At 37.8% G+C, this 24,325-nt stretch overlaps 1 protein-coding gene across 10 annotated transcripts in view; it reads left to right on the top strand.

The window, feature by feature from the left end:
* The window catches only part of NUMB (NUMB endocytic adaptor protein), a 156,500-nt gene that overhangs the window by 99,955 nt on the left and 32,220 nt on the right, over positions 1–24,325 (top strand). For 9 of the 10 annotated variants that reach the window (XM_020911204.2, XM_070469605.1, XM_070469602.1 and 6 more), the window contains 2 exons: positions 3,068–3,208; positions 22,161–22,235. In XM_020911204.2, coding sequence (XP_020766863.1) covers positions 3,083–3,208; positions 22,161–22,235 — 201 coding nt within the window. In that variant the 5' untranslated portion in view covers positions 3,068–3,082. The remainder of the gene's footprint in view (positions 1–3,067; positions 3,209–22,160; positions 22,236–24,325) is intronic. The other variant, XM_070469603.1, reaches the window with a different exon arrangement.

Genomic DNA, 24,325 nt, shown 5'->3' with positions numbered 1-24,325 from the left:
CACTAATTTTCAAAAAATTTCCAGCTGTGAAACCTTTTCCTTAAACTTGAACATGGAGCCCCAACATGTAAATCAGAGAAAGAGAAGCTTGTCTGTTTGAAGCTGTGACAGGAACTGAAATGCCTCCTGAGAGTTGTGTTGGTCTTCTAACCTCCTCCTCTTTCCTTCCAAACACCTGTGGTACCAGGGACTCCTCTGTGGAAATTCTAGGGCCAGCTAAAGCATAGTTCAAAAGTCACCGATATGTAATTCTCCTTGTAGAAACGCTGATGTCAAGCCATTTTAATACTGAAAGTGACATGATATTTAGACCCCCAAATCAGATGATACTTTCAGTCTGCTATCCTTATTGGTCAGTAGAATGGTACAACAACAAAGAGCAAATAAATTTGTACTGGTGCTATTTAGACAGAGGTTGGATATCAGGGCTTCCCTGATAGCTCAGTTGGTAGAGAATCCACCTGCAATGCAGGAGACCCTGATTCGATTCCTGAGTTGGGAAGATGTGCTGGAGAAGGAATAGGCTACCCACTCCAGTATTCTTGGGCTTCCCTTGTGGCTCAGCTGGTAAAGAATCCGCTTGCAATGTGGGAGACCTGGGTTGGGAAGATCTCCTGGAGAAGGGAAGGGTTACCGACTCCAGTGTTCTGGCCTGGAGAATTCCATGGACTGTATAGTCCATGGTCTCGCAAAGAGTCAGACACGACTGAGAGACTTTCACTTCACTTCACTGGGTGTCTTCCTTTCAGGGAAGTTGTCCAAGTAGTTCCTTTGTCAGTAGGAGGTTGGCCTACTATTAAATGCAGTCTCTTCCAACATCGATGATTCTCTGGTCTTACTGTCTACATTTATCCTACCTTGCAAATACCATCTAATAGGATGGGATCTATTGTATCTTTCATTTCTTCAACTTTGTAGTGTGCTGTATATATGACAGGCACTGTATTAGGATGCAAGGGTACTATGTAAACAAGTAAGTGTAAACAAATTAAGATACAACTTTCCATAAAGGAAATAGAAAATTGCTGTAAGGTTTGAGGAGTACAGTTATAGAGGTAAGCAGAGGGTATTCATGGGACTCATGAAATGAAAGGACCCGGACCAGATAGGGGCTTTTCAGAAAAAAAATGCTAGCTTCTATGAAGACTGAGCTAACTCTTCGAAAATGAGTAAACTTGAACCAGAAGCAAATAGAGAAAGGTCTTTCTAAGCAGAGGAAGGAACATGTACAGAAGCTCTGAAAGATAGCCAGCCTTGTTTGAAGAGCTCTGAGTAGTTGAGTATGCCTGTGGCTTAGCATGTATTGAATGGAGCTGGTGGGTGAAGCCAGGAGAAAAAGAATATTTGCACCATACTTGGGAATTTGGACTTTACCTTAAAAGTGATGTGAAGCAATTGAAGGAATTTAAGCAGAGTAATGGTCAGATTTGTGTTCTAGAAAGCACTCTGGCATTAGTCAGGAGAACAGATTGGAGTAGACCTCTCTTGGAAGCAGAGAGACCATTAAGTTATTAAGCTTTTGCAATGATCCAAGCAAAAATGAGGATAGTAGAACTTACATCGTGGGTGGGGAAATTAATTCAGGATATACTAAGGAAATAAAATCCATAGTTATTAGTCAGATAAAGAATAAAAGTAGAGGTGACTTTCAGGTGTTTGGCTTGGCCAGCTGGGTAAGTGTATAGCCTTTTTTTGCTAAGAGAAAGAAATTAAAAAGAAAGGCATCATACAGACTTTTGCCTCAAGATTCTTAGAGTGCCACCTTAAGCAAGGATATGGATGCTTTTTATTTTCTTATATGTGTATTTGTATGAATTTTTGAAATGTGATATGAAAGTATATAACAGAATATATTATCAAGGAAGGTAAAGGAATTGTTTTTGGAAGTCTATTGAATTACGGTAGACTCTCATTTAAAGTAGTTTAGGAATAAGTGATCTACTTAAAAGCAAAGGAATGGATTACCTTTTGTCCATCCAGTCCTTTGATTATTTAATATCCACCTTACCTACTCTATAAATCAACTTTGAATTGAGAAATAATAAATTCATTTTTAGAAAATCCAGAGATTTTTATCATTCATCTCTCAGAATTTTTACCTTTTAAGAAAATGTGTGGTAAGATTGGCCTGTCTGTGTGAATTAGCTAATTTGGTAATAGTTCTGCTGTGGCATTATGCACTTTAAAATACAAAATGATTTGCCTCTGAATGCAGACTTTGATTTTCAAGTCTTTCATCGGTGTTATGTGGGAATTAATGTTCCATCCCTTGTTATTTAACATTCCTGGCAGAGATGTTTCCTTTATATAGCTTTGTCACATCGTTTTCTCAAGTTAAGATCTCCTTTTAGGCTGGTTGAAGTGCTTAAATCCCTTATGGAAAGAATGAGCAATGCTTCTTAACAGAAAACTGAGGTATTGGTTTCAGATTTTGAGATTTTCTCTATAAAGGGATACATTCATTATATTTATTCACTGACTCTTAAATGCTCCATTGTTTCTTACTAGGTAAGTCTTCCTTCTCTGTAGTTTTGTGATTTCTTCTGTACCTTTGAAAGCATTAGAGAAGTGCCTCTTCCAGTAACAAAACAAAAACACTGACTGTAGTTTAAACCAAAAAGATTCCCAAATTTCAGTGTTTCAGAATGATTTTTTCTTGATGAAGATCAAAGTTTTCAGAATATTTTCAGAAATTGTTAGCAGTGTATAATTTGGCCTACATGTACAAATTCCTTATTCAGTAGTTAAAATGGATTTGAGAGGTAGATCAGTAGAAATAGTCATTGGTTTATTACAATTAAAGTGCTTGAAAGTTCTTAGAATAACATATCTTCAGATCCTACAAGAGGTTATTGTTGTTTTACTAGAACTAGTATTATAATTGTCCTTGCAAAAAGTGAAATGATTTGTTTGAACTTAGGGTTACTCTAAAAGGAAGTATGTTAATTGCTCATTTCCCCCTAAAACAAAACCTTTGATTTGGGATAACAGTTTTTTTATTAGTATCGTAATCTAAACTTTAAATATGTGAGAAGGTAGTAACTTCCTTTTCATATTTCTTTTACAGCTTGTAAAAATTAAAATGAATAAACTACGGCAAAGTTTCAGGAGAAAGAAAGATGTTTATGTTCCAGAGGCCAGTCGTCCACATCAGTGGCAGACAGATGAAGAAGGAGTTCGTACTGGAAAATGCAGCTTCCCAGTCAAGGTCAGACCTCATGTTTCTATAAATCTAGATGTGGAAAAGAACTGACAGTTTATTGTATGTGAAATTCCATTAATTAGGACAGTTAAAAGAATACACTTCAAAAGCGAATCTCTTTATATTCTTCTTCAATGACAGAATTAGTAAGAAGAAAAATAGATTATAATTAATGATTTTTCTCCTTGTATTTATTTATTTTTAAATATATGTGTTTTATTGACTTACATTGTTTCAGGTACACAGCAAGGTGGTTCAGTTATACAAATATGCATATAGATCTCTAATAGATCCTAGTTTTGGTGATACAGAATTCTATTATTTTTCTGTTGACGAATCATGATACAGTAGTATTAAGTGAGTAATAATTATATAATCACAGTAGTAAAAGATTTGTTTATCAGTTTTCACAATCAGTTAAGTTAAGTCGCTCAGTCGTGTCCGACTCTTTGCGACCCCACGGACTGTAGCATGCCAGGCCTCCCTGTCTATCACCAACTCCCGGAGTTTACTCAAACTCATCTCCATGGAATCGGTGATGCCATCCAACCACCGCATCCTCTGTCATCCCCTTCTCCTGCCATCAATCTTCCCAGCATCAGGGTCTTTTCAAATGAGTCAGCTCTTCGCACAGGTGGTCAAAGTATTGGAGTTTCAACTTCAACATCAGTCCTTCCAATGAACACTCAGGACTGATCTCCTTTAGGATGGACTGGTTGGATCTCCTTGCTGTCCAAGGGACTCTCAAGAGTCTTCTCCAACACCACTATGCAAAAGCATCAATTCTTCGGCGCTCAGCTTTCTTTATAGTCCAACTCTCACATCCATACATGACTACTGGAAAAACCATAGCTTTGACTAGATGGACCTGTGTCAGCAAAGTAATGTCTCTGCTTTTTAATATGCTGTCTCAGTTAGTCATAACTTTCCTTCCAAAGAGTAAGCGTCTTTTAGTATATGTGCTGCCGAAGCGAGCACAGAGTAAGCGTCTTTTAATTTCATGGTCACCTGAAATTGGAGTCACCTGCAGTGATTTTGTGAACCCAAAAAGATAAAGTCTCTCACTGTTCCCATTGTTTCCCCCATCTGTTTGCCATGAAGTGATGGGACCAGATGCCATCATCTTTGTATTTTTAATGTTGAGTTTTAAGCCAGCTGTTTCACCCTCCTTTTTCACTTTCTTCAAGAGGCGCTTCTGCCATAATGGTGGTATCATCAACATATCTGAGATTATTGATATTTCTCCCGGCAATGTTGATTTCAGCTTGTGCTTCATCCAGCCTGGCATTTCTCATGATGTACTCTGTATATAAGTTACATAAGCAGGGTGACAGTATACAGCCTTGACATACTCCTTTCCCAATTTGGAACCAGTCAGTTGATCTTTTGAACTGCATTCAAATGGGTATATCTTTCCTTTGCCTTTAGCTTCTCTTCTTTTCTCAGCTCTTTGTAAGGCCTTCTGAGACAACCATTTTGCCTTTTTGCATTTCTTTTTCTTGGGGATGGTCTTGATCACTGCCTCCTGTACAATGTCATGAACCTCAGTCCATAGTTCTTCAGTCATTCTATCAGATCTAATCCCTTGAGTTTATTTGTGACTTTCACTGTATAATCATAAGGGATTTGATTTAGGTCATACCTGAATGGTCTAATGGTTTTCCCTACTTTCCTCAATTTAAATCTGAATTTTGCAAGAAGGAGTTCATGATCTGAGCCACAGTTAGCTCCCAGTCTCGTTTTTATTGACTGTAAAAACAAGTCCTGTAATCAAGGAAATCCTATAATCAAATCCAGTTGCCCTTAAGACCAGTTTACCTGGGGATTCCCAGTCTCTGTCAGATCCCCAGGCTGTAAAGCCTTAAGTGGGGGTTTACAACCTTCACAGTGGTGGGAGAATTTCTTTGGAATTATTGTTCTGCAGTCTGTGGTCACCCACCCATAGGATATGGGATTTGATTTTATTGTGATTGTGCCCCTCCTACCATCTTGCTGTGGCTTCTTCTTTGTCTTTGGATGTAGATTATCTTTTTTTTTAGTTTCAGTGTCCTCCTGTTATGGTTGTTCAACAGCTAGTTGCAGTTTTGGTGCTCTCGAAGGAGAAGATGAGCACATGTCCTTCTACTCTACCATCTTGCACCAGAAGCCTTCTCATTATATTTAAATAAGAATTTCTGGTATATAACCTGAAATCACTACAAGTAAGACCACTTCTGATGAAAATACTAATCCTGAAATACCTAAAAATTCTGAATTATCAAGAATCAAGTAATCAACTTTTTTTCAGCAGAACATGCTTACTAATGGTGGAACAAAGGAAGTGGATGTCTGCTTTCTTAAATACAGGCCTGGTATCTTCTATAAAATCTTAAATCAGAAGAGTTAAATCAAAAGGGATTTTATCCTTAATCTTTTTTTTTCTATTTGAATAGATGTTTTTATTTATTTTTTTTTAATTGGAGGCTAATTACTTTACAATATTGTAGTGGTATCCTTAATCTTGTAACTTTTGAGTTCATTTAAACTAATGCCTTCATTTGTCACATCAGAAAATGGAAGCTTTAAGAGGTTAAGAACATAGTGAAGATCTGGAGAAGGGGGTGCCTTGTAGGTGCTTTTTGTTACTGCTACTTGAGACTGAAGAAGAATCCTCTGTATTCAAGGTCATAGAAGAAATAAATGTACGTGCTACACTGTTTAATGAGAAGAAGCAATTAATAGTTATATATGCTATGAGATGTGTGAGGAGGAAAAAATGGAACTACACCAAAATGTTAATATCTTGAAGAAGAAACTAGTTTAATTTGAAGTGTTAGCATTTTTCTCTATTTTTTTGTATATTCTTACTTTTTTTTTTTGTATATTCCTATGTGTGAATATTTTTATTGTGATTTTTTTCTCCTCCTTTTTTACTGCCTTGGTACTATGCATGAAACATGGACTAAAGCCTCAGAATGAAAAATAGTCAATATGATTGGAAAAGTGATTTTGAGAATCTTTGGGAACTTAATACATGACTCTTAAAATACACAAATTTTCCACAGTCTGTCAATGATGAAACATTTTCCTAATCACTTAGCTTTGTCTATGCAACTCATTTGCTGAAACTTCTTTTATAGCAATAGTAAACTTAATGTTTAATTTTAAGTGCTTAGTATGATATTAAGATACAAAAAAAAAAATACAACCCCACTTCTCTTACATAAAACCTGACACTCTACTGCCCCACACCCAGCCAAACAGTAGATTATGATTATATAAATCAAGTATTAAGTATTGGGTTCCTTAACGTCTTACAGAAAAACCCAAATGAACTTTTTGGCCAACCTGATATGTTGAAGTGGGTCCTCTTACACATTGCTGATTGCTTGGAGGATACTTTGCAACCTCTTAGGAGGGCAGTTTGGAAAATATCAGTTAAAAATTTCAGTGCACTTTTCATTTGACTAGCAGTTTTACATTTGAGAATTACATCTATAGATATATACTGGCATGAGTGATCATTCTAGCAATTTGTTTATAATAGTGAAAATCTGGAAACTCAGTTAAACATCATTCTGAGATTAGATAAAGAAATTATGACATCTGTTGAGGGGAATTCTTTGACACTTAAGGTAGATCTATCTTCACATATTTATAAATTATTTTGAACTCCTGCTATGTGCCAGACAGATGTTAAGTGGTAAGCAAATAAGACATAGTTCTTGCTCTGTGGCGTTTATAGTCTCCTTGTGGGGGAGAGAGTTTAATTTGATATCTGTGTTAATAATACATGATTACAGACTGAGATAAGTGCTTTTTATTTACTTTTTCTCTCTTTTCAAAGAGTTTTTTTTTTGAAATATAGCTGATACACAATGTTATGTTGGTTTCAAGGTGTACATCTATGTGATTCAGCTATACATTCTTTGTTTACATTCTATTCTATTATAGGTTATTACAAGATGCTGAATATAGTTCCTTGTGCTATATATACAGTAGGTCCTTGTTGTTATCTGTTTTATATATAGTAGTGTGTATATGTTGATCCCAAACTCCCAACTTTTCTCCCCTTCCCCTTTCCCCTTTGGTAACGCTGTTATGGCAGAGTAATACTCCATTGTGTGTAAATATCACATCTTCTTTATCCATTCATCTTTCGATGGAACTTGGGTTATTTCCATGTCTTGGCTATTGTAAATAGTGCTTCTATGAACATTAGGGTGCATGTATCTTTTTGAATTATAGTTTTCTCCTTATATGTGCCTAGGAGTGGAATTGCAGGATCATGTGGTAGCTCTGATTCTAGTTTTTTAAGAAACCTCCATGCTATTCTCCATACTGGCTGCACCAGTTTACATTCCCACTAACAGTGTAGGGTGGTTCCATTTTCTTGTGCCCTTTCCAGCATTTATTATTTGTAGACTTTTTGACATGGCTGTTAACCAGATTTAGAAAAGGCAGAGGAACCCGAGATCAGATTGCCAACATCCATTGGATCATCGAAAAAGCAGGAGAGTTCCAGAAAAACATCTACTTCTGTTTTATTGATTATGCCAAAGCCTTTGTGTGGATCACAACAAACTGTGGAAAATTCTTCAACAGATGACAATATCAGACCACCTTACCTGCCTCCTGAGAAATCTGTATGCAAGTCAAGAAGCAACAGGTTAGAACTGGATGTGGAACAACAGACTGGTTCCAAATCAGAAAAGGAATACATCAAGGATGTATATTGTCACCCTGCTTATTTAAGTTATATGCAGAATACATCATGCAAAATGCAGGGCTGGATGAAGCACAAGCTGGAATCAAGATTGCTAGAAGAAATATCAATAACCTCAGATAGGCAGATGACACCACCCTCATGGCAGAAAGCGAAGAACTAAAGAGCCTCTTGATGAAAGCAGAAGAGGAGAGTGAAAAAGTTGGCTTAAAACTCAAAATTGAGAAAACAAAGATCATGGCATCCCATCACTTCATGGCAAATAGATGGGGAAACAGTGAGAGACTTTATTTTTGGGGGCTCCAAAATCACTGCAGATCATGACTACAGCCATGAAATTAGAAGGCGCCTGCTCCTTGGAAGAAAAGCTATGACCAACCTAGACAGCATATTAAAAAGCATTACTTTGCCAACAAAGGTCCATCTAGTCAAAGCTATGGTTTTTTCCAGTAGTCATGTATGGATGTGAGAGTTGGACTATAAAGAAAGCTGAGCTCCAAAGAATTGATCTTTTTGAACTGTGGTTTTGGAAAAGACTCTTGAGAGTTCCTTAGACTGCAGGGAGATCCAACCAGACCATCCTAAAGGAGATGAGTCCTGAATGATCATTGGGTAGACTCATGCTGAAGCTGAAGCTCCAATACTTTGGCCACCTGATGTGAAGAACTGACTCATTGAAAAAGACCCTTGATGCTGGGAAAGATTGAAGGCAGGAGGAGAAGGGGATGATAGAGGATGAGATGGTTGGATGGCATCACCGACTCTATGGACATTAGTTTGAGTAAGCTCCAGGAGTTGGTGATGTACAGGGAAGCCTGGTATGCTGCAGTCCATGGGGTTGGAAAGAGTCAGACACAACTGAGCAATTGAACTGAACTGAATTGAGTCTAACCGGTGTAAGGTAATACTTCATTGTAGTTTTGATTTGCATTTCTCTAATAGCTAGTGATGTTGACCATCTTTTCATGTGGCTTTTGGACATCTGTATGTCTTTGGAGAAATGTCTGTTTAGGTCATCTGCTCATTTTTGATTGGGTTGTTTGATTTTTGATATTGAGCTGTACAAGCTATTCGTATATTTTGGAGATTAGTCCCTTGTCGGTTGTACTGTTTGCAAATATTTTCTCCCATTCTGTAGGTTGTCTTTTTTTTGTTGTTATCTGTGGTTTTCTTTTCTGTGCAGAAGTGTTTTTAGTTTACCTAGGTCACATTTGTTTGAGATAAGTGCTCTTTAAAAAGGGAATCTGGTTCTGTAATAGCACATAACAGAGCAACATGACCCAGACTGTAGGATTAGGGAAGGCTTCCTTGAGAAAGTAAAGTTTGACCTGATATCTAAAGGGTTTAGTAGGAATGAATTAGGTGCGAAGATAGGCAGAACATTTCAGAATGATGGAAAGTATATGTACATAGGCATTGGTGGTGGGAGGAAAGAATGATATCAAGAAACTAAAGGAAAACTATAGTGTTGGAAGTTTAGATGATCCTGGAAAAAAGGAGGGCAAAGATTTGTAGGCCATGTTAAGGATTTGGGACTTCTAGAGTAATGGAATTTTTAAAAAATTAAAAGATGCTAGTTCCTTGAAAGAAAAGCTATGATAGACCTAGACAGTATATTAAAAACCAGAGACATCACTTTGCCGACAAAAGGTCTGTATAGTCAAAGCTGTGGTTTTTCTGGTAGTCTGGAAACTGTGGTTTTTCCAGTAGTCTGGAGACTGTGGTTTTCCAGCAGTATATGGATATGAGAGTTGGACCATAAAGAAGGCTGAGTGCCAAAGAATTGATGCTTTTGAACTGTGGTGCTAAAGGAAATCAATCCTGAATATTATTGGAAGGACTGATGCTGAAGCTGAGGCTCCAATATTTTGGCCACCTGATGCGAAGAGCCAACTCATTGGAAAAGACCCTGATGCTGGGAATGACTGAAGACAGGAGGGGAAGGGGACGACAGAGAATGAGATGGTTGGATGTCATCACCAATTCATGAATGTACATGAGTTTAAGCAAACTCTTGGAAATGATGAAGGACAAGGAAGCCTGGCGTTCTGCAGTCCATGGGGTCACAAAGAGTCAGACACAACTGAGCCATTGAACAACATAGTGTTTACAAAGAGTCTGGTGAAAGATTACTAATCCGGAGGGTAGATAATGGTAGGCTGGACTAGGGTAGTGACTGCTGAGATGAAAAGAAAAGTAAATTGAAAGATAATTGAGATAAAGTCAGCAGGAATGGGAGACAGATTGCATCTAGGAAATGAAAAGGGGTAATATTAAAGAGGATACCTAGTATCTTGTCTCAAACTGATAGAGGTGGTGATCATTGATACAGGAAATACTGAAAGAATGTTCTGTGCATGTGCTTATGCAGAATATTTTAGGCTATCATTAAGTGATAAAGGCAAGGTACAGAACAGTTTATATGGAATGATTCTATTTATAGTTAAATAGAAAAAAAATTAAAACTTCCCTGGTGGTCCAGTGGTTAAGAATCCACCTTCCAATGCGGGGGACGTGGGTTGGATTCCTGGTTGAGTAACGAGGCTCCCATGTGCCGTGAGGTAACTAAGCCCATTTGCCACAACTAGAGAACCCATGTGCTGCAACTAAAACCCAGTGCAGCCAAAAATGATTAATTAATTAGTTTTAAGAAAAGAAAATATGTATATGCTGACATATATGTAAGAAATATCTGTAAGACGATGACACAGGTGATTCAGAACTCTGGTAGTAAAGAACTGGTGATTTGTTCACTTTTGAATATATGTCCTTTGGAATTAGTGGCATTTTTTTATCATGAACATGTATATCATATTTATAATTAGCATATATATATATTTTAAACCTCATTCATAGGATTCTGAGAGGTTAAAATAATCACAGTAAAGTTAATTGAAGCACTTTTAATTGGCTACAGAATACATAGCTTTAAAATATTTTATGTAAGGTAAATAAGGCTCAGTATCTTTCCGTGTAGTTATTATTTATCATAAGAAATTGCTGGTTGGGATGTATTTTAGAGGTAAGCACAGAAGATATAAAATTTATATCTTAGAAGGACTTCCCAAGTGGCGCTAGTGGTAAATAACCCACCTGCCAGCAGGAGACAATCCCTGGGTCGGGAAGACCCCCTGGAGGAGGAAGTGGCCACCGTCTGCGGTATTCTTGCCTGGGAAATGCCATGGACAGAGGAGCCTGGCAGGTTACGGTCCTTAAGGTCACAGTCTTACACGGCTGAAGCAACCTAACATGCACACACAATATCTTACACAGGTAGGGCAGCTTATTTAGAGTGCTCTTGTTTGGTCTTTTTCAAATGGCTTTTTGAAATCCTTTCAAGATATTCATCTTCTCTGCTGTGTGTGCCTCCCTTACCTGCCTTCCTTCCAACCCATCCCATCCCACCCTATCCCACGCACTTACATGCAGGTGACCCAGGGTAGAATGGGAGAATCAAAACCTAAAATTTTTCCCCCTATCTATTTCTAACCTAGAAATAGATGCATTTTCTCAGTCAGATACAACTGGGCAAATGATATCTGGGCTTGCCTTAGAAACCGTGAATTCTAAACTAGGATTGGTATGAAAAGTTTCCCATGTAGGCAGCTAGTAGGGTGGTGGGCATGTTCACTGAGAGAGAACGTATTTGGGGGTAGAGGTCAGTTCCTTTTGAGGTACATATGGGAGATGTACATGCAGATCCCCACTGACCAAAAGCACCATGAGCTTTGATTTTGAGGTTACAAATTTTAGTGAGTAGGTGAGTTTGCAAATATGGAATCCTGAAATTATATATATATAGCTATATATAGCTATATATAAATTATCATTAGAATCATGTGTCAGTGAGATTGCCTAAGTGAAAAGAGAAGGGGGCCTGGGACAAATATAGAAAGGACAGGCAGTATAAATGAGTATCTTTAAAGGAAAATAAGAATGAGAAGCCAGAGTGAGAGACGAGAAACCAGGATAATGTAGTCTCAGACACCAAGATTTTCAAGGAAGAAAAAAGTGGTCAAATGCTGTAAAGAAATCAAGTACGAAATGAAACTTCATTAGATTAAATATTTGAAAGTGTTGGTGAGTTAGAATGGAGTCATGGGGATGGAATCTATGTTGAGTGGGCAGATGCAAAATAAGGAGACAACAAATCTAGAGATTACTAATCCCAGAAGTTTGTCAGACAAGGTTCTGTGATGGGAGAAAGGTTCAAGGGGGAAGTATTGCAAGAGATAGAAGAGAACTTTTGATGGGAATGGCTGATTGTGATGATGGTTTCTCAGTTATATATATGATTAAAAGACTCAGCAGATTGTGTACTTTAAATGTGTGTATTTTGTTGTATGTCTGTTATACCTCAGTAAGGCAGTTAAATTTTGTTTTTAAGGAAATTTGTCGTCAAAGGAGACTAGAAAGGCAGTAACAAAAGGAGTGTGAGGTTGAAAAACTATGTGTGTGTATTTTGTTTTGATTTTTTAAAACAGATTTATTAGGTATAATTTGCATAAAGTGAAGTTTACTCATTTAAAGTGTGTAAATCACCAGTGGCTTGATTTTGTGTTGAATTTTGTTTTTAAAATGGTAGAGACGTGAGCATAAAGGTCTCTACAAAGAAGCACGGAGAAGAGTGGATTAGTTCTAGAGTAGAGGAAGGATACTGCTTCTGTTTTAACAGTAGCAAAGGTAGAAAAGAGGGCAAGTGCACTTAAATTTATGGTGTTGGTGGCCTGAGATTGATGAGATTCTATTCTAAAGATATATTTTCTCAAATAAGAAGTGAAGGCATCTGTAGAAGAGGGAGAGAGAGATTATAGAATTAGATTTTGAAGACTGGCATAGCTACTCTAGAGAACAGGCAATACAGACTATGCAATTACTCGAAATAGAAATGCAGTTACTATACATTAGTCAAATGAAGCTCCAGCTGGTTTGATCTCTGCCATGTGTTTTTAAATATACTAGTGCCTGTGAAAGTGTAATAATATTAGAGTAGTGATTAAAGTAGGTTTCAAAGCTTGTCTTACAATTCTATCTGCTAATAAAATAAAGATACTATTAATAAACAGAACCCAGCAACCAAATTAAAGAATAACTTATGTCCTCGCTCATTATTATCAAACAGTAAAGACTGAGGGAACAAATGCATTTTGTATCAGAATAGAAAGGCTCTTTACAGACAGATACATGGAGACTTCCCATTACTTTCCATTGGCTAAGATGGAATCAAGTCAAATCTATAGTTGAAAGTCAAGAAAACAATTATTTGGTATTTCCAGCCTGTACCAAGGAGGCAAGCTCTTGCAGGGAAACCAGTTGAAAGGATGGCTGTCATGTAGGCAACTAACAGTGTCAGCCACAGTCACTATATCGTATATGATCTTCACTATCCTCTCATTTTGTGTTATTTTTTCTTACTGCCACTGCTTTAATCAAGTCCTCATCTTTGTTTTCTCCCTCAGACCATAATAAGAGCTCTTGACTTTTTTTTTTTTTACTTTGGATCTTGTTTCCCTTCCAAACTATTGTCTTAGTACATAGTAGTGATCTTTCTAAATTGTAAATATAGTTATGTCACTTTCCTGCTTCCTGTGCTTCAGTGGCTCTGTAATAAAATTCTGGAGAGCTATCTAGCCTTTTGTAAAAGTGTGCATTTTAAAGCCAAACTACCTGAATTTGTGTTTGATCTATGCCAGTAATTATTAACTGTGTGATCTCTCTTAAAAATTACTTACCCTGTGATGAATGGATAAAGAAGATGTGGTATGTATATACAGTGGAATATTAGCCATAAAAAAGAATGAAATAGGGACTTCCCTGGTTGGCCCAGTGGCTAAGACTCCACGTTCCCAATGCAATGAGCCTAGGTTTGATCCCTTGTCAAGAAACTAGATCCCACGTGCCACAAATTAGAGTTCATGTGCTGCAAGTAAGACCTGGTACAGCCAAATTAAAAAGAAAGAAAGAAAGAGAAGTTACCTGTTGACACAATGGATAAGAATCCGCCTGCCATTGTAGGAGGCACAGGTTCGATCCCTGATCCAGGAAGAGCCCAAATGCCTCGGAGCAGCTTAGCCTGTATGCCACAACTTCTGAAGCCTATGTGCTATAACATCTGAAGCCTGTGAGCAGAGAGCCTGTGTTCCACAGCAAGAGAAGCCACTGTGATGAGAAGCCCTTGCCCCACTCACTGCTCCTGGAGAAGGCACATGCATAGCAATGAAGACCCAGCACAGCCATAAATAAATAAAGAATGAAATAATGCCATTGGCAGCAACATGGATGGACCTGGAAATTATCACACTAAGCCAGAAGTAAGCCAGAAAGAAAAAGACAAATAACATATTATATTGCTTATATATGGAATCTTTAAAAAAAAATGTTTTTTAATGAACTTATGCATCAGTGCAAACTAGAAGTAGAAGCACAGATACAGGTAACAGATTTAAAGTTACCAGGGGAAGTGGGCACAAGGTAGACGAGGAGTTTGGGATTAGCATATATACACTACTGTATATTAATATAAGAAAGATAACCAACAAGGACCTGCTTTACAGCTCAGAGAACTATACTCAGTATTTTGCAATAACCTATGAGGGAGAAGAATCTGAAAAAGAATATATGGGGGTGTGTGTGTGCGTGCACATGCACACACAAAGTCATTTCACTTGTGTCCGACTCTGGACTGCAACCCGCCAGGCTCTATGGGCTTCTCCAGGCAAGAATACTGGAGTGGTTGCCATGCCCTCTTCCAAGGGATCTTGCTGACCCAGGGATCAAACCAGCATCTCTTACATCTAACCTTCATTGGCAGGCAGGTTCTTTACCACTAGTGCCACCTGGAAAACTGGGAGGCCAGGAAGCCCCCATATGTGTGTGTGTGTGTGCGTGTAAACTGAATCACTTTGTACTGCACCTGAAACAGTTTAAATCAACTATCTGTCAATAAACAATTTAAAAAGAAATTACTTAACCTCCCTGTGCCTTAGTTTTTTCATCTATAAAATTAGAACTGGAATTAGTCTAGGTTATGAAAATTAAGTTAGGGCTTCCCAGGTAGTGCCGGTGGTAAAGAACCCGCCTGCCAATGCAGGAGACGTAAGAGATGTGGGTTCGATTCCTGGGTCGGGAAGATCCCCTGAAGCAGGGCACAGCAATCCACTCCAGTATTCTTGCCTGGAGAATCCCATGGACCAAGGGGCCTGGTAGGCTACAGTCCATGGGGTCACAAAGAGTCGGACAGGACTGAAGCGACTTAGCACACGTGCAAATTAAATGAGTAGATACATTATATGAAAAACACACCACTAGCACATAGTGCTGCTGCTGCTGCTGCTAAGTCGCTTCAGTCGTGTCTGACTCTGTGCAACCTCATAGACGGCAGCCCACCAGGCTCCCCCTTCCTGGGGATTCTCCAGGCAAGAACACTGGAGTGGGTTGCCACTTCCTTCTCCAGTGCATGAAAGTGAGAAGTGAAAGTGAAGTTGCTCAGTTGTGTCTGACTCTTTGCGACCCCATGGACTGCCGCTTACCAGGCTCCTCCATCCATGGGATTTTCCAGGCAAGAGTACTGGAGTGGTTTGTCATTGCCTTCTCCAAGCACATAAGAGTACACAATAAATACTTGCTGCTGCTCTTGTTGTTGGTTAGATAACTACTGAATGTTGAATTTTTTAATCTGCATTTCTTATTTCTTGGGTGTTTTCCTTAATTGACACTGCAAGTTAAATATCTTCTCTTGAAAAGGAGTCAAGTTTTTGATAGATGTTTGGTGCCTGAGGACTTACACATTGGTCATACCAACCTCTCTTAGCTGTAAAAATTCTATCTATCCCAGGAGATGAGCTATTTTCTGTTGCTTACAATTTTACTGCCTGAGTGTGACAGTCTTCTGCATACTCAATGTTCCATTTCAAAGCTGATTCACACTGTAAAATTTAATGTTCAATCATGTATGATACCAATGAAATAAATCAACTGAAGTGACAGTTGGTTGAACAGATACATTATATTCACATATAAGCTTGCTAGGATGCTGGCAGTGGCTAGTATGTCATAATTTGCTCTTCTTTCTGAAACATTAGAAATTTGAAAAAAATGTGTCTTTGCATTGGAGCAATGAGATATTTCAGATAAGTTTTTAACATAAATTGTGACATGTTCTCCTACCTTCAAACTTAGGTCAGCTATGCTTTTCTTTTTAACCTTACATAGCTCGTAACATTTGCATTCTGTCCTACACCATTGATTGTCTGTCTTAAGTTTATTGTAAAAGTTTTCATTATTGTGACTTCTTATTGTTTAAGATGGCACTAAGTAATGTGTTACATTTCCTTCTCTGTGAGTCCAGTAACCCACTGACATAGTCAAAAGATATTCACTGAGTGCTTGCTGTGTTGCAGACATCTGGGCGCCGTGAACACAAGGGAACAAAACAGACATCTTTGCACAGTGTATACCTTCTAGTGTATATTAACAACAAACAAATAAATATATACACAGTACCTAACATATAAAAAGGGAATAAGGTGTTAAGGAAGTGCAGTGGAGGGTGATAGGATCGTCAGGGAAGCCCTCATGAAAAGTGATTTTTTTTTTTTTTTTAACCAAAGACCCAAAAAAAGAAAGCAAATTCTCAGGTGTCTAAGGAACCAGATTGTAGACAGCAGGGCAGCAAGTACAGAGGCTCTGGGGCAGGAGAAAACCTGGTATGCTGGAGACACAGCAAGGAGTCCAGTGTGTTTAGAGCTGATGGCATAAGTAGAAGTGAAATCAGGTAAGTAGCAGGGTACCCTGATTATGCCTGTAGTTTAGTACTTTTCAGTACTATCAGACCTATTACCTGTTAGTTTGCTAGTTATATGGCCTTGTCTAAAGCACTTAACTTTTTTGACATCTAGTATCTCATTTGGAAGGGGAAGTTTTTTTTAATCTCTTTATTTTAAGCTTTAAATTTAAGTGATTAGATTTAACCCATATGCTTAAGTTTTTGTTTGTTTTTTTTTTTCGGCTGTGCTGAGTGACTTGTGGGGTCTTAGTTCTGTGACCGGGGATTGAACCCCAGCTCTCAGCAGTGAAAGCAGGAGTCCTAATCACTGGACCGCTGGGGAGTTCCTATATATACTTAGCTTAGATCAATTGTTCAAATGTAATTGTGCTCCAAATTTATACATTAAAAATAGTCCATTTTAATTTAGCTACTTCTTTTTGATTAAAGCCCCTAAACAAGGTTTGATGTATATTGTGTGCATCTGCATCCTGTATTTGCTATATAACATGGGCTATGTGCATGTGATAGTGTGCCTTATAGCTTCTTATAAATTAATGACTGTCACTTTGTGTTAATGTTGAGAACTGCTGACTATGTAGTCTCTTACATCAGAGCTCTGCAATTCTTATGGATAACAATATGAAAGCAGAGGGATAATCTACTTTTTAAATTTTTTTTTTTCAAGAAAATGAAAAATGACATAATTCATCCAAGAATGAAATTCTACATACTAGTTTTTCTTAAGCTACATTTTTGTGAATAAAAGTCCCTGACTCAGAGGGAGTTTAGAAAAGGCATACAGACAAAAGAAGTCGCAGTGTCAAATATTTTAGCCATTAAAGCATAAATCAGCTGCAGTTCTTCAGTCAGATAGTGTCTCAGAGAGGAAAAGAGACCTTTTTAATAATTTTTTTTCATAGACACAAGGCTGATTTCCATTTCCACATTTCTAAAATAGATTATGTGACTGAGTCAGTCCATGTGAGATACTTTTATTTTCTTCTTTTTACCAAGTCTTTTCATCAAGTCTTCCCTCCTTTCCCCCTCTCCCGCCCACCCCCCCCCCATCATAAATACCTGTATGTGACCAGTTGAGTTGATCAAGGTGATAGAATAAAATCTTTCGGAAACACTTTGAAATCTCTATTCATTTCTCCAAATTGGAAGGGAAGAGGTTAATATTCATCATATGCAGATGACATGATGCTTTATATAGAAAACCCTAAAAACTCCACACAGGAACTTTTAGAACTGATAAATGAGTTCAGCAAGGTGCAGGATACAGTGCTAACATACAGAAATCTGTTCCATTTGTTTACACTAACAATGAAATAGCAGAAAGAACAAGTTTAAAAAAAAAAATCCTGCTTAAAATTACATCAAAAAAGATAAAATACCTGGGAGTAAACCTGACCAAAAAGGTGAAAGACTTACATGATGAGAACTGTAAAACATTGATAAAGGAAATTGAAGACAGTTCCAAGAAATGAAATTATATCCCATGCTCTTGGGTTGGAAGAATTAATATTGTTAAAATGGTCATACTACCCAAAGCAATCTACAAATTTTGATGCAATTCCTATCAAATTACCTATGACATTTTTCACAGAAGTGGAACACATACTCCTAAAACATGTGGAACCACAGGAGACCCAGAATTGCCAAGGCAATCCTGAGGAAAAAGAACAAAGCTGGAGGCATTAACCACGACCCACCTCCCAACTTCAGACAGTATTACAAAGCTACAGTAGTAGTAGTTGTTTCAGTTAAGTTCAGTTCAGTCGCTCAGTCGTGTCCGACTCTTTGCGACCCCATGAGTCGCAGCACGCCAGGCCTCCCTGTCCATCACCAACTCCCGGAGTTTACTCAAACTCATGTCCATCGAGTCATGGTGATACCATCCAGCCATCTCATCCTCTGTCTTCCCCTTCTCCTCCTGCCCCCAATCCCTCCGCATCAGGGTCTTTTCCAGTGAGTCAGCTCTTCACATGAGGTGACCAAAGTATTGGAGTTTCAGCCTCAGCATCAGTCTTTCCAGTGAACACCCAGGACTGATCTCCTTTAGGATGGACTGGTTGGATCTCCTTGCAGTCCAAGGGACTCTCAAGAGTCTTCTCCAACACCACAGTTCAAAAGCATCAATTCTTCTGTGCTCAGCTTTCTTCACAGTCCAACTCTGACATCCATACATGACCACTGGAAAAACCAGTTAAAACAACATGGTATTGGCGTAAAATCAGACATATGGATCAGTGGAACAGAGTAGAGAACCCAGAAATAAACGCATACACCTATCAATTAATCTTTGACAAAGGAGGCAAGAATATACATTGGAGAAAAGACAGTCTCTTCAGGAAGTGGTGTTAGGAAAGCTGAACAGCCACATATAAATCAGTGAAGTTAAAACTCCCTCACACCACACACAAAAATAACTCAAACTCAAAATGTCCTAAAGACTTAAGTATTAGACATGACACCATAAAACTCCTAGAAGAGAACATAGGCAAAACATTCTCTGATGTAAATCCTAGTGATATTCTCTTAAATCAGTCTCCCAATGCAAAAGAAATAAAAACAAAATAAACAAATGGGACTTACTCAAACTTAGAAACTTTTGCACAGCTAAAGAAGTCACAGACAAAAGACAACCTGTGGACTGGCAGAAGATACTTGCAAACGACATGACCAACAGGGGCTTAATTTCCAAAATATATAAGCATTTCATACAGCGTAATATAACACAAAATAGAAGTACCATATGATCCATCGATCACACTCCTGGGCATATATCTGAGGAAAATTATAACTCCAAAAGATATATGCGGGTACTTCCCTGGCAGTCCAGTGGTTAAGACTGCATGTTTCCACTTAGTTCCACTTAGTTCCATCCCTGGTTGAGGAACGAAGATCCCACAAGCTGCGTGGTGCGGCCAAAACATAAAGATGCACACACATACACACGAAAGATACATGCACCAGTGTTCATAACAGCTCTGTTTACAATAGTCAAGACATAGAAGCAACCTAAGTATCCATCAACAGATGAGTGGATAAAGGAGATGTGGTGTACACACACACACACACACACACTCTAGAATATTACTCAGCCATAAGAAAGAATGAAGTAATGTCATTTGCAGCAACATGAGTGGACCTAGAGATTATCATACTAAGTGAAGAAGTACTAAGTGAAGAAGTCAGAGAAGACAAATATATGATGTCTCTTATATGTGGAATCTAAAAAAGATGATACAAATGAACTTGCAAAACAGAAACAAACTCACAGACATAAAAGATGTACTTACAGTTACTAAATGGGAAAGGGGAGGGAATGGATAAATCAGGAGTTTGGGACTAACAGATGCACACTACTGTATATAAAATAGATAACCAATAAGGACCTACTTATAGCACAGGGAGCTATATTCAGTATCTTGTAATAACCTATAATAAAAAAGAATCTGAAGATGAATATATAAAATATATATAACTGAATATATTATTTGATTCACTTAAAAGTGAATCTTGCTGTTTTATATTTATTCAGAATTACAGCAGTTACAATTTTTTAGACATTTAATTATTTTGCCCTTATGATTGATACCTCAGGTATTTTGTTCCCTAAAGTCCAGCAGTTTCCTAAATTGATTTTAATTATGTAGGTTTTATGCATTCAGTCAGTATTGGAAAGATAGGAGTAAAAATGAAAAATTCAATATGTGAGCATTGTAAGACTATTGTGGATCAGCTGCTTAGGTTTGAACATTCAATGGCTGAAGGGTTTTGAGCAAGTTACTTAAACTCTCTATGCCTGTGTTCCTAGGGCACTAGTTATTGTGCCCATGAATTGCTACTGTTTCACCTTCATCAAGGGCCAAATGGTGGGAGATTCTGGGAGAGGGTAAGAAAGCAGAAGTGGGGATTGGGAATGTTGACTCCACCTTTCTGGAATCACAGTCTGTGAGAGGTGTGTGACTCTTGCAGGTTTCCCTTGCTGCTCCCACTGACACCACCACAGGGTTTCCTGGGGATTGGGGTGTGAAAGAACAAAAATAAGTAAATAAATAAAAGGGATGGGGATTCCTGTATTTGAGGATAAGGTATTCCCATACCTGGTCCTTGAGCCAGAGATAGAGTGCTTTTCCCAGAGTTCTGACTGTGCCATAGCACTCCCTTTTGGATATCTGGCTGTGTTAAGTTCAAGCTGGAGGGACCAAAAGAAGGAGGAGGGGCATGGGAGGTAAACTCCCTGCCAGTTCAGAAATACCTTGAATTCTGATATTCTCTGATTTATCTTACACTCTTTACAGAGAACTCAGATAGGTGCTACATGCATTCTATTCTGGTTTTATGATTTCATTCAGAGTGTGGGACAGGATGCCGTGCTATGCTAAGTCACTTCAGTTGTGTCCAACTCTGTGTGGCCCTATGGACTGTAGCCCACCAGGCTCCTCTATCCATGGGATTCTCCAGGCAAGAATACTGGAGTGGGCTTCCATTTCCTTCTCCAGGGGATCTTCCCAACCCAGGGATCGAACCTGCATCTCTTTAAGTCTCCTTCATTAACAGTGGGTTCTTTACCACTAGTGCCACCTGGGAAGCCAGGACAGGGTAAGGCGTGTCTACTCCCATCTTACCAGAACCAGACTCTAAATTTCCTTTTAAAACAGCACTTATGATATTGCCATCATCCCTTGTACTTTCTAACCCAAGACTATTCCCATACTAAGATACAATTTGAATAATATTACTACCTTGCAAAAAAAAAAAAAAAGCTTTTTAGCTCTCCATTGTCTCTGGGCTTCAGTACAGACTCATTTTAGTATTCAAGTTTCATAGCTGCATATACCTCATATTCTTGCCAGATGAGGAATACTTGCTGATGTATTGTTATTCTAGTCCACACCTATAGCTTTTGTTAAATTCTCCCTGCCTAAAATAGTTTTCCAGCCTTTCCCATACGGCTTCTTCAAGTTCTATACATATTTTAAAGCTCAGATGTACTGTCTTAAAATTTTAGTTTTCAGCCCTCTTCTTATGTGCTTCCCATAGAAAGAGTATGTGATCTCTTCAGGCCTTGAATAGCTGTTATTTTTCTTTGTACATTTTCAGTATATGCACACACACATGCTTTGTTTTAGGATTATTTTTTATGTCTAGAGATAGAGTGTCTAGCACAAGCTTTTATGCCTCAGATTCAGTAGATTCAGGTAGCATTTACCTGAATGTTAGCTTGACATTTACCTTTCCTTATCATATTCTTTTTCACCTACTTCCCTTTAACAACTCTTTGAGACCTTTATTCTAAATCTCATTCATATGAGGACACCAAGGATAAGTAAAGTCACATTATCTTAACTGTTCTGTAACGCTATGAGTTTCTTGAGTGGAATTTTGGTATTCAATTTTCTACCACATAATGTCTGCCATATAGTATCCACTCAGTAAGCACAGCAGTATCCCTAACTGTCCTCTTCTTTCTACAGTACCTTGGGCACGTAGAAGTTGATGAATCAAGAGGAATGCACATCTGTGAAGATGCTGTAAAAAGATTGAAAGCTGTATGTATTGGATGGTTGCCAGTGTTGCTCTATATGCCATAAACACTCTCTCAAAAGATTTTGCTCAGTAAATTTCATTGACCCACTATCCAGTAAGATCAGTGTTCTTTTAAGGCAAAAGATGTGCGCTCATTAATAAAGAGCATTTTACGTTGTCCATCCAAAGACGTAAGTTTTAATGACAAGCTTCTTCAGTGTAGGCCAGACATTATCTAAGATAGTTTTAATTCAGAACCCATGTTAAACTAGTGGTATGAACTCTTCTAGATGAACTCTTATAGATATTCTGAAACCAGGGTAAAACTTTTTCAGTTAGTCACTTAACCTAACTGTGATAACTGGGTTCTCAATAAGTAATTTTAAATCTGTAGGAAACAGCTTTCCAGGAAAAAAAGTATAAAATAGAGATATCTGTTAATGGCTAGTGAGGTTTATTTTGAGGAGACTTACTATCGTTACTGCTCCTCCCCAGTTTCCTTCCCTGTATTCCTCTAACATTAAGTATTTCCCTGCCTTTTGCACAAACTTCAGCATACTTGAAGTGGAGAGTCCTTTTCAAGGATCAGTAATGTCTATTTTGCCTATTATGCCATAGAATACATCCCAGGCACATACCTGTGTGTTTAATAAAAGGAGTTCAGAGTTCATAAAGATTCAGGTTAAGGTGTTAACTTCATAGTTTGGATAGGTTTGAAGACTGTTTCTTAGATTCTGACAGCCCTTTTCACAGCCTTCCTTTTCTCCAATGTGTGGCCTTTCCCGCCTTTGCTATGAAAGCTTTAAGCATTACTTCTGCATGCCCTTGCCCCAGACAGCATTAAATACTTGTTGCTTTGGGTTTGCTGGTATGCTAGGCTGCCACAAGTTTGGCTACTAATGAATGAGTGCTTTTTTTTTTTACCCCTCAATTTGCTTAATCAAAACTTCTCTGCTTCTTGGTATATTTTATATGACCTCTTATATGTAATTCCTCAATATAAAAGATATAAAATCAAGGAAGCAACCAACTCGTTGAAGTGGATTGTGTTTTCCAACAAATGTCTAAATCGATTATAGAAAGGAAAGGAGGAGAAAAATAACTGATTATGGTATGCAAAAAAACTTAAAAAAGGACAACCCAGAACAATATACAGATACACACACATATCCTTTACCTCAGATTTTGGTTATTTAAATTCTTAAATGTTTGAATGCCGTCTTAGTTTTATCTGTGCTCTTCATTTAATCATCATTCATGTTAAAGGAACTTCATAGTTTTATAGACTTGCCATGTCCACCTAAATATGTTCCCCAGTTAAATTGCAGCCTCAGATAATACAGTTTTCCAAGAAACTTAAATTCAGTCTCTTATTTAACAAAATAATTCTAAGTTCACTAAGAGAATAAGATTAGGAACACTTTTAAAACTTTTTAATTGAAGGATGATTGCTTTACAAAGTTGTGTTGGTTTCTGCTGTATAGGAACATGAATCAGCCATAAATATACATATACCCCCTCCTTCTTGAACCCTCTAGGTTGTCACAGAGCACCAGGCTAAGCTGTCTGTGTCAGTTTCCCATTTGTCAATACTCAATGAAACTTCCCCTTCTACTAATACCCTTTCTAATGCTGTATGGAAACAGTTGCAGAAAGTTGGAATTCTTCAGATGTTGTTCATCCTCAGATCATATCATGTTAGTCTAAAAAAATACATGATTTTAATTTTTTCGTATTTTTACTACATAGAAATTTCTAGATGCCTTTTTTCCTTCTTTTACCAAACATTCATCTAACAAACATCTGTAATCTACTGTGCTCTAGATGCTTATGTTGTGCCAAAAGCTGTGTCTGGAGATGTGTTTATTTTCATAGATGATAGATACTCTTCTTAAGAGTTTCAAATAAATGGAAGCAAACATAAAAATGTACAAACCTACGGACTGAAGAAGAAATAACATATCTGGAACAAGTTTGAATGCCAAAAAGTTTTAAAATTTAAAGAATTACGTAGCTCAGATGTACCAGTTAAATAGGAAAACAAACAATCTTAAACCTATCACTCAAATGATTATTGAACTAAAACTATAGTGTTCTAGTGCTTTTTAAATTT

Source organism: Odocoileus virginianus, chromosome 6, assembly GCF_023699985.2.
Source record: "Odocoileus virginianus isolate 20LAN1187 ecotype Illinois chromosome 6, Ovbor_1.2, whole genome shotgun sequence".
Taxonomy (NCBI): domain Eukaryota; kingdom Metazoa; phylum Chordata; class Mammalia; order Artiodactyla; family Cervidae; genus Odocoileus; species Odocoileus virginianus.
The sequence above is the reverse complement of the archived record's forward strand: the minus strand, read 5'-3'. Positions and strand labels throughout refer to the sequence as shown.